We start from the raw sequence: 12080 nt of genomic DNA, 5'->3' as shown, positions 1-12080 counted from the left end.
TCCAGTCGCGGCGCTCCACCGTTTACGACGCGTGGCTGGAATTTCAAAATTTTCAGAGCATCTGCAACCCAACGGCAGCTGTTTGCGCATATCCTATTCGCCACTTGTTCCCGATACAGTACGACAAACATGACAATGTACAGACGTCATCTCATTTCCGCCAAAAACGTCAATGCGTTGCTCCGTTAACGCATCTTCTCGGATAACGAGATTTAAAAAAAGAATTCAAAATGATATAATTCTGTTTTCATCGAGAAACACGGCTCTATATAGGACGATCGAGAGGTAACTGACTCCGACGACTGGGCATCTTGTAGCGAGCAGATGACGAAATGCTGCTGACCGAATGTATCAAATATCCGGCGCAAGGAGCAGTCACGCGACTGCTTCCGTTTGTCTTCGCCGCCTGATACGAACGCACGCGGCGCGTGGAAAAGGCAGTATTGTTTCCTCGCAGACGCTTTCGGATACCTGCAAATACAGGTGGCTACTCAACATGAGCTCTATTGTCCAGCTTCTGTCCTTCATCTTTTGTCGCTTTCTACACGACTTTCCTTCTTAAACGATCATCTATTATGCAGCATGGTAAAATTTCATCGTAACGATTGGTGTCTTATTAAAAAAAATGGAAGAGTAGCATAAATCTTTCAATGCCGATTTGCCGACTGATTGTGAGCTTAATTTCTATTAAAGGAAACCTTTTTCTTTATTAACTCTTGTTCTCTTAAGAAAGTTCTCCCTCGTCGAAAGATCTATTGTTAAACCTAAAGATGTTAAGTCATCTTGGTACATTACCGTGCCTGACCACCCTAACTCGCCACACTCCGGTTCAATTTTTCGGTTTTCTAGTTTTTACATAATAACATAATTTTCTAGTTTCCTTATAATAAGTTCAGTTTAAATTCAAATAATTTTCTTGACCTAATATTATCATAAAAATTTTATTCAGAGTCTGTATTTCCAATTTCTACAGTACACTACAAACTTAAAAATATTAATTAGAATAAAAATGACAATGCGATAAATTCGAGCGGTCTCACGGACCGGAGTGTGGCAAATTAAATAATCGAAAATAAGTGTAGCTAGTTAGGGTTAATATTAACGAGAATTCTAATATAAAATTTACAATAAAGTTTCGCGTTTACGTACGTTGTCTGACGTACAGAGAGTTAATACGCGGCTGGCAACAATCACGGCCAACAGCTGACCGACCATCGGTCGACACGCGGTGCGCTCTCGTTAATTTCGATGCTGAACGAAAACCGCGCGAGACGCATCGGTGATCCCGCAGAATTTTCGGGGTCTTCCAAGCGGGGGCACAGACAGAATTTGCAAAGAGAGAAAGGGAGATAGAGACCGACCTGCGGAGACGTTCGTCCTTTTATATTTGGCACATATGCTGCCAGGTGCTCACGCCGATGGCCAAAGGGTAGAGTTTCGAGTTTTCTTACCTTATTCCTCGCGGCTTCTTCACTCATTTCGTTCGAACTTCCTCACTCTTTTTTCTCCTCCATGACAACGTCAGCTGTCGATCATCTTTTCATCCGACACTTTCCTCCGTTGCGAAGTAACATCGTGCCTGCAAATGATAATAGCATGTATGGTATCATGACAAGAATGTAAGTTTAAGAACGCGTAAAGAAGCTGCTGTTAGTATATTTTAAGACTGCTGTACATATTCTAAAAATAAAACTTAGATTTCTATCTCGTTATAAACGCTACAAATCTTGTGAACGCTATTAATAGAATTAATATTGGTTAAGTAATATAATATATATAAGTTTCCTTTCTTCTTTTAATACTTTCATCAATTTGTTGCATGAGAATATGAAAAAGAAATAAAATAAGAAGCCAACAACACAACGGTAATATATAACCATCTGGAATTAATTTTCAAAAATCGTGAACACGCCGTCCATTAGATCGATCATAAAACCGTGAAAAATGATCGAGCTGGTAATTGTCTTCGGTACGAGTTAAAGTCGTGGCATTAGCTACATCCTGGCGTGGAACCCCTGCAGATCGGTTTCTCCCTAATTTTTGACGATGGTCCGAGTCACGGTGCACGCGGGGACCCCGCGTGTTCCGGTCTGCTTGACCAGGACCGGAAGCGGGAGCCCGATGGGGAGCGCGGGGAACTCGAAACTCGAAATCCCCCATGGATATTGACGTTCCCGCGTTTGAACGAGGAGGAAGTCGGCATTTCCTCAGAGATCCAACGGCTGTGCCGAAACGAGAGCAGGAGAAACGATTTACGCTCCGGAGGATAACATCGAGGTTTACGCGTTAATATCTGCGCGCTGTAAAAAGATTTGAAGGGCAGATTGCGCGGCAAGACACTTACTCGAATCCTCAAATCTTTATCGTGCGTATTCCTTGTTGTAAGAAACATTCCTTGTATCGATGGATAATACGTCAACCATCTCGCATTCGCTATAATATCACGTTGGGAAGTAATCAGGCAGCAAAACACGTAATAATCGGCAATAATAGCCAAACTACTGCCTCCCGTGGATATTATAAAAAAAATCTCAAGAAGCAATCACAAACCGTAATGATCGTTACGGGCGCTGGGCCATGGTGGTCACGGTGTTCACCTGTCCATGATGGAGCACGAAAGGAGTGCGCGATGCCCGCACGTGTGCACGCATACGCACCACGATTGACGCGCGTTACGCTGCAATGTGCCCTATACTTTTCTGTAACGGTCGAATTTACCCCTGTCATTCGACTGGTCGTGATATAGCGAGCCGTGACTAGACCGAGCTGCGTATATCGCGCGAGATGCTTATAATTGCGCGGTTCGAATCTCATGGCGGCGGCAACGTGCACACAGCGCATACTTATTTAATATTTGTACATCTAGATCAATATATTTATACATCTAAAACCATCCGATGACAATCTTCAGAATAAAAGATATCTTGACTGAAAATGATTTTATATAATAAATGATCTTCCTTCTCAGCATCCTCGAAAATTAAAGAAAGCACGGTAAGAAAAATAGATCTTATTGCAATAAAAAATATGAATGCGTCACAATCTACGGTTCACGGTACTGGTCACGGATTTCCATGAACGAGCTAAATCACAATCAAATCGATTTTTGTCGGAGAAAGATTTCAAAGAAACTGTGACGCTAGAGAGTCAGAGGTGAGACCTTGGCTTATTCTTTACATCTTGAATATCCCATATAGCAAGCGCCCTATCGTATCGAGTCGTGTTGACTTGCCATACAACGCCCGGTATTCATGAAAAATGTATAGAGAATACGCAAAAAGATAATATGTAATGAGTGGCGTTAACGCAGCCTGCAATTCAAAGGCGAGGTAACGAGGAGACTTAGCAATGGAAAGCGGCAGGATATCGATCTCACACGAAAAGATACTAAATAGGCATATAATATGATCCACACTTTACGTCATATAGGTCTAATCATACAAAAAACTGCACGATTACTGCTCGTTCATAAGTCATGTCCACCGAAACTTTTATGCGCGCTCGAGAAAACGACGATTGCGACGAACTCGAAGGGCGATTCTCTGCCTGGGACTTGCTTCCACTTGGTCTCTCCCTCTCGTGCTCCGGCTGCTTCACCTGCTCGGACGACCGTTTTTTCTTCTTGCTGCAGAACGCCCGACTTCCCGCAAAAATGCTCAGGGCAATCGTGCCCACGACAATTGGACGAACTCTGTCCTGCAGTTTCATTGGTGCGCTCGCTTACAGGATCAAAACCACCTATTCTTCCATAAACTTTTCTGGAGAAATATTATTCAATTTCTAAATCTCGCCTCAAACTGGATCTGAATAAAAAAACCAATTTTTTGTATAATATCGATCTAATTTCTAACATATAGCGTCAAGTTTGGTCCAATATTTTATCGAAATAATGTTTACAAAAGAAATAAATAAAATAATTCATTTATAAACAAAATATAATATACATATTATACTTATATAGAAATATAAATTATTTTGTACTTATTACATGAGGCTTTTATTTAAAATCTATTTTTTTATGAATTTTTTAAAAGTATCCTTTCTAAAAAATCTACTTAAAAAGCGGATAGAGTTTAAGAAACTAATTTTCAGAAATAATATATCAATTTAAGAAATAGATTTTAAATATATACTGATTTGAATAAAAATGAAGATAGAGAGTAAGCTGCGGGAGCAATGTCAAAGAAACTCGTTCCGTGCGCTCCCGCGATCGATAAGGGCACCGACGCAAATGCGGAAAAAAGCTCGACGGAGGAAAGATCATTTTGAATCCCATCGCGACACGCTCGAATCACGATCGTGATCATTCTATACGTTGTGCTACTTAGAAAAAGGGCAAAAAAAGCTTCATGGTGCGCGCGCGCGCGCGCGCTCTTCCCCACCACGAGAGATCGCTTAGCATAATCCGTTGGACGATTTTGAACGGAGGACGCGGTGGCGAGGGTATACACGTGGAAAACGCGGGCATTAGAAGAGGAACGCGCGAGCCGGTGCCGTGCGCACGACGAGGACGTCGCTACGCAAAAATCGCGCCATTTTTCGTGCGCAGCCCGTACGGCGCGCCAATCAGATTTGAATTCAAACGTCTGGTGGAAGGGAGCACCGGACCTCGTGGCTTCGCTCAAACGGATACGAGCTGGCTGGCTTCCACCGACTCAGAACGATCCCAGCAGAACCAGTCTGGCCGTGGTACGGTGAGGATTGAGAATCGATTGGTCTTGGATGGAGCCGCTCAACATCGCGCGAGCCCGTTCGAGAATCGAGGAGGAAACTTCACAGAAAAGTTGAACGGATCGGCGGAATTTACGCGGCCGAGGATTCGCCCGCTCTTCCGGAATACGCCGAACCGAAGAACCGAAGGAGGCTCGACGCCCGTAGTGTCGTATTCGCTGGAAAACGTAGAGGCGCGTGGGTACGTACTTTGAACCGTGAAACGGAACGTTTCCCGGGGATCCGCTCGCTCGACTACGCGCACGGTGGAAGCACCAAGAAGTTCCCGAAATGCTGGTAGCCTCGATCTGTCACGAAATCTACTACACGGTGTTGCCCAGTACGACCATGACCTCGCGAGTACCACGCTGCCTCTTCGGCCGGCCGAACTCGCGGGAGACCATCGAGATGCTCCAGGAGGCCCTAGACGCGGAGAGGAGCAAGTTCGCCAGGAGATGGGGAGTGGATCCCTGCTCCGAAGAAAATAAGGAGAATAATTACCAGAGGCGGAACAACGAGAGGAGCGACCGGTCGCCCGGCAAAAAGCGAAGTAATCCGTATTCAAGGCAGACCAGCATTCACGGTGAGCAACATTTCTCTCTCGCGAAATATCAACGCGCGAACTTTATCGGCGATCGCTTAGCGGCAATTTGGACGCGCGAACGCACCGCGTTGCGCCGCGCCGCATGCATTTACGCTCGCGGAATATGCATGAGGGAGCATGACGCATGACTCACACGACACGTTCGACAAGTTTCCCCTGGACGGACAGCGCGCGAAAATTCCGCGGAATGCATGTATATTACGCCGAGAAAGTAGGTCGGCCAATATCGTCTTCTTCAGTTTAATGGGCGCGGACATAAGAGTCTAAAAATATCTCTTACACATAATTCAATATGGCATGCCGCTGTAAAGTTTATTGAGGTGGGAACAGAATTATGTAACGATACTAGCGCAGTATGGTAATGGATATTCGGATACTTGCAACTTGTAACCAACGCGTCGTTAAGAAAGCTAAACTCCGACTTTCAAATCAGCCTTCTTTAACCAATAGACTGCTATTTACAATTAGCCTACTGGATGACGCTGGAATAATGGGATTGCGAATCTATCGTTCGTGGCGTCGTAGAGACGGAGCCGCGGCTTTTTGGCGGGAAAGACGTGACGAAGAAAGGGAAGCCGAGCGCGCAGACGCGCAGACCTGGTCGCGTGGCTCCGACCTGTTTTCTTATTCTAAGCCCACCGCCTCTTCCGCCTTTTCTCCTCCTCTCTCCTCTATAGCCATCCCTCGCCAGAATACTCCCGGCTACCCGTCTTACGCTCTCTTTGACCGATTCTCTTTTACCCCGTCGGGCTGTCGTTTCTTACGCCAGAAGCATGCGTCGTAAACGGGTCGCAGACCCGTTGCCGCGATATTCCATCAAGTGGTCGAAATCTCGAACTAAAGATTTGTCTTTTTTTTTTCTAAAAACAATTTACAAAACATACTTAACAAATTTCCACAAATTTTATTTACGAATTTTATAATCAGTTTGGGAATTTTGTTATAAATAAAATCCAATATATATATGTAAGCAAGGTTGGATTTAAAATAAATTTCGCTGTTCTTTTTACTTATTTACGAAATGTAAATGGATAACTTTTGCAATCTTCGTCGATGATTGTTTAAATTATAGAATTATGTAATTTATAAAAAAGTTTTATTTGAAAAAAGTTTTATCGAAATATAGAATATTTTAAAATGTTAGAATATTCAATAAGTTGGGAAGTAGGTAACAATTATAGCTCCGTTTAAAAAATTAATTAGTCATGAAGTTTTCTACTTATTTTTTAACTCAATTTCATCATTTATTTGGGAAAGCGTTCATAGACTTCTACGCAGCAACCAAATATATCTGGAAAAAAAAAATACTGGCGTTATCACGAAAAGATAAGTGAACACGTGTGGTGCACGATCGTGAGAAGCGATCAGTCGCCGGTTCAACTGCAGGGTGCAGTTAGGGAAGGAACGTCGTGATCGGAAATGAGATCACGCCTATGAGTCATGCGTCTAAGGTGGGCGACACGACGTACCTGTAGGACACCGTGAGTCATCGAAGGGCCCCAATTTCCAAGGAGTAAAAAAGACTCGCGATTGCATTCCTTGGATTCCTCAGGCATGACGCAATCACGCCCGCCTTTCTTCACCTTATCGCATGAATTCTTGTGCACAATGGATATTTTATTTACTCGACCAAGTGCAAAATGTTGCATGCTTTTATACACGAGACCGTTAATATTGGGCAAATTGCATGTCTCCGGATCGAATGTAACTTGTTTTCCGGGAGACAAGCTTAAAAAAAGAAATAAATTATTTCCCGATGAGCGGGTAATCGGCTGTAATATTCTTTTTGAAATTATGTATATATAGGAATTCATAGTGGTTCGCAAGTTAAAGAAATTATCCGTACGTTGAAACACGCGTACGCGATAATCTTACCGTGGGCGGGAAACCTATGGTTTCACAACCTCGAACCGAGATCCTCTACCTATTTGCACTGATAATCCCCCACACGGTGACTTCTTGGGCTGGAACACACCGAGACCCTCTCGAAAATTCAACAGAGCGGCACGGCGCAACCAGCTCTTTTTCCACCGACACCTGTTAGCCCTTGCTAAGGGCCCATGACGACTGGAACGTCTTTTCCCACGATTAAATCAGACCCGCGAACACGCGATACCATGCCGCGCGGGACCTTACGAAGGTCGCGCACCACCTGCTGGGACAAGTTGCACATGCAAATACAAGGACTAAATACACTAATTCGCACTCTTCTCTTTCGCGTATCCAACATCTTCAAGAAACTGACAGGATTTATTAATTTGACAATGTAAAATACAGAATATATACACACACACACATACACATGTATTTAATTTCTCCTAATAATTTACTTATTGTCCTAACAACTTTAGTCGTCACGTATTTGCATTTTATCCTTGTATTTATCCTGAGGTTTAAACAAAGTTATCAAGATCTACATTTAATAAACAAATTTTTCAAGTACAGAATTATATTTTATACCTCTCTGGCCCAAATTACACGAGAATTACATTGAGAATGCTAAAAGACGCTCTATTTCGATCATCTACGATTAACTGGAGGAAAAGAAAGCACGGATTGTATAGCAAAAATGAAGGATAATCGTAATATTATTCTTTCCATGTTGTAGAATAGAAAACTCTCGATCACAATCCTGAAATATCGACAAAGAGCTCTTTCGATCGCGACTTAAAGCAGACTTCGTGATCCGTTTGTGTGGTTTCGCTGTAAAATCGAAGACGCCTTATAGGGAGTAGGATTCAAACGAAATCCTTCGCTCGGGTGAAGAACGCGCCAGGAAGATCGCGTTCGGATCCGCGAACAAAAGAAAATTTTCAGGACGGAATCACGTACGAGACATATGGACAGGTAAGCGTCGAGCTTTCTTCGGCGCATCTAGGATCTATATTTCGTGGCACGTTGAGGCGTGGAAACAGCTGTTGACAAGCGAAATTGTTGATCGCGACTGGAGGAAAAGGTAGAAAGAGAGAAAAAGAGAGAAAGAGAGAGAAAGAAAGGACGTTGGTCGAGGAAGAACTCGGTTTCGCGCGCCATATGGCGGACCGTTGCCAAAAAGAGAGAAGCGCGGAGAAAGGATCATGTCCTCGACATATGGCCGTTGTGTGGATTTTTTTAACCTTTTTCACATCGATTTATCGGTCCGAACTGCGTTCCGTTTGTAATGTCGATTCGCGAACGCTAATACTCCTCAATACTTTAAATACGTCGTGGATACGAATAACCGATTAAGACCCAGTTTCACCAACGTCGATTAACTGTAACCTTCGATTAAACTCACTTTTCGTTTCTTTCTAACTGTCCCCTTTAGAAAGAGACAAAGAGTGAGTTTAATCGAAGGTTGCAGTTAATCGACATTGGTGAAACTGGGCCTAATTAGTATTCCGCGCCGTGTGGAACATTAAGAAAAAATCAATCAAGATCTTCGAACTTGGCCAAAGTAACTATCATAAAAACACAGTCGCGATAATATGACATTATGATCTTGCAACAGAAACATAAATGAAAACTTAACCGAAACTAATGCTAATTGTAAGCCACGAGATGCGAGCGGTTCTCTCGTTTCGTTTCATGTACTTCTGTTTCATAGACTTTCTATGGCAAAACAAAAGGTGCAAACGCGATTTTTATGTCCTTCACATTTTTGTCAGAGCGTCGGAGAAAAGAGCAGATTTCCAAACCGGTGCTGTTAACATTAAGTCGCACCTGTCAAGTAGTCAGTCAGAAAAAGAGAGAAAAGCAGAAAGAAACGAGGGTAGGGCGCTCAGGTGGCTACCTGATCGAACTAGGGTGCTCCCTAAGACGCAGTCTTTGTTGTGGAAATTTCGTACCTCTCCTGCACGGTGTTCCTATACAGGTTACGCTATGTCGCCATGACGTGGATGACCCTGCCGATCCATGAAACGTAGATTGCTACGGAACCTTGAGAATATACTTGTTACGAACAGCTTCATGTGTTTCTGCACAGAGATATATCTATTCATACGGCGCGGCGCGGAACGTATCAAATGGCTTCTTTATTAATTTCACTTGTTATAACGTAATATCGATATCATGTCGTAATCTTGTATGACGCTTAAATAATACGTACTTCATAATAACCGTTCAATATTTTTGTTACAGATTACTGGCGTGCTCGAAAAGTGTGCGACGTGAACAAGAAACCGTTGACGACCACGATGGACGTGTCGAAGCAAAATGTGGAATCGTCGAAAACAACGAAGACGACCACTATGACAACCACAACGACGATAACGAAGACCACGTAGAAGACGACGTTGAACTGATGTGAACGCATATTCTCTGATCCTGTGCATACGTGCGGTTTTCTCTTGTTTTGCTGCGGTGGCGAAAAAAACCGCCATGTTAACTTAAATATGCCGGGCGACAAAAAGACCAACGCTCGAAAGCAGTTTAGTTTAAAATTACTTAAAAAATTAATATATTTTGCATTTAGCGGATTACTAAAATATTATTTAAATATTATTTAAATACTATTTTTGAAATGATAAAAGACGTACTGCACAAAAAGTAATGAAATGTGAGCATATCTTAGGCGCGGGGTTTTAACGATCGTTTGCGTAAAATGAACTTCATCTGCGCTACCAAAATTTGTATATTTGTTCCCTGGTCTTTCGAGCATTATACATATATTATCATCGATCAATTATTGAAATAATCTTCTCTAGAATTAATCGCGACGGACGTATTGATTAATTTTTGTAAATAATTCGTCAAGTGATTTATGGAGGTTTGGATGGACTTCACCGCCGTAAGAATCGCATTTGCTAATTAAAATGTCCAAATGACAAACCGTTATATCAATTTAAAGCGCGACATGATTTTTAACGAGCTCGACTATACAAAAGACTTTTCACGGCGGCGACGATCCATCGAGAGCCTGAAACGGTTGGTTCCACGACGAAGCCAACGATGCAGCGCCTCCAAAGACTATATTTGATTACAAACGTCAATTCGCAACTCCGCACTCTCGTCGCATGAGAGACAGGAGACTGTCCTATGTACATGTCGTCTTAGAATTAATAGAGAAAGTTCTCTAGTCATCTAGTCATTATAAGCTAATAATAAACTATTGTGCTTTCATTCCTGCATATTGTGTTATTATTTCTTTAGCCTTGCCATTATATTAGGTACATATATTATAAATATTTTATAATCATGTTATTATTGTGAGATGTATGCTATAAGATAACAATTTTATACAAAGTAAAAAACTGATAATTTTTTTAAGTTACATAAAAAAAATATATATATACATATATCTCATCTATTACTTATTAAGATGATTTATACGTAATCTTTAATATTTTATTTTTTCTATTTACACGCTTTTTATAACGGCACGCGGATATGAATATTGTAATCTCTTATCATATCATCTCTTATGTATTTTGCACAAATCTTCTTTGGACTAATATGGTTAATGTAACATTAATTCTATAAAGCAAAAATTTAAAGTCTAATCGTTATGGGATACTATTATAGTTATTTCGCACAGTACTACCGCTGTAATATTTGTTCCATGTTATCACCCCAAGTCTTTTAAATTAATGATACGTTAAAACAGACGTTAAAACGTGGCAGGCGAATCGACATTATCTGATATTCCATCGACACGTTTTAGGATAATCGACACGTGGAGGCCGAGTCGAAATCATCGAAAATTAGACAGCTGAGCAACACGAATCGCGCTTGTAACGAACATTTTGTAACATCCACCTGGACGCGTGCCATGGTGGTCCCGATGAACGCATGGGGGTAAAACTATAGGGTGACACGAAAACTGTTGCAATACATATGGTAATCAATTACTCACGAAATATTTTTAAAATTTCATAAAAGTTTTCAATACAACAAGAAGGAAAAAGAAGAGAATAGATATTAAAATAAAGTTTGATAACTTGTATATTTTTTCAAAATAATATAAATGAGAAGTATATTTCTAAAATAATAAATCTAACATTTTTTTTGTAAATTTTCATAGTTTTTGAGGCAATTTTGTGTTTGCCACTTTATACAATATTCATTTAAAGCACAATTATGGTAAACTATATAAATTAAATAATAAAAGTATCTAAATATCTATGACAATAATCTTGCGTCAATTTCGAGATAAAATATATCGCTACGTGTAATCTTTAATACAAATATATTATTCTTTAGCTCATATACATATACATTTATGTAGCAAAACAACGTGATTATGAAACGTAGGTATAATTTTACAATAACAACAACACATAGCAATATTTTTAACGGCACCCTGTGTAGGTGGGTAGTTTACTTTATCTGTACGTCGATACGAGCATGGGGGTGACTCGGCATGGTCGCTATATGGTTAATTATAATGCACGATGCACCGCAGGGTCTTCCACCTATGGGGGAACTCCGCGAAGGGAAGGCAGCTGGTTCATAGTTTTAATGGCTGTCATCCTAGCTGGTCATTTCGATAATGGTAACTAATACGGTGCCTCCCGAATACGGAACCATACCTGCGTTAAATCGAATATCGACGAAACGTTGCTTCATAAATGGATTTTCGACCGTTAGACCGTTGCAACGGATGAGTACACGTAGCATCTACCGAGTGATTGATGGCAAATCACCGAAACGTGTAAATTATGCTTTGTACAAATATACATGGCATATCGCTCATTTGCTACAACAATAACATAATTCAGAAAACAAAATTTTCCAAAAAATAAGTTTGAATGTTTTGAATCATTAAAATTTGTTAATATTTTTAAAT

The 12080-nt window shown here is 41.1% G+C and overlaps 1 protein-coding gene across 1 annotated transcript; it reads left to right on the top strand.

The window, feature by feature from the left end:
• Positions 1-4634: 4634 nt before the first annotated feature.
• Positions 4635-10420, top strand: LOC112454453. The gene is made up of 2 exons (XM_025015858.1): positions 4635-5293; positions 9434-10420. Exons 1-2 carry the CDS (start codon positions 5002-5004, stop codon positions 9577-9579), a joined length of 438 nt encoding a protein of 145 aa, XP_024871626.1. The 5' UTR covers positions 4635-5001; the 3' UTR covers positions 9580-10420.
• Positions 10421-12080: the final 1660 nt, after the last annotated feature.

Source organism: Temnothorax curvispinosus, unplaced genomic scaffold (assembly GCF_003070985.1).
Source record: "Temnothorax curvispinosus isolate PA1 unplaced genomic scaffold, ASM307098v1 QBEX01005075.1, whole genome shotgun sequence".
Classification (NCBI taxonomy): Eukaryota; Metazoa; Arthropoda; class Insecta; order Hymenoptera; family Formicidae; genus Temnothorax; species Temnothorax curvispinosus.
The sequence above is the reverse complement of the archived record's forward strand: the minus strand, read 5'-3'. Positions and strand labels throughout refer to the sequence as shown.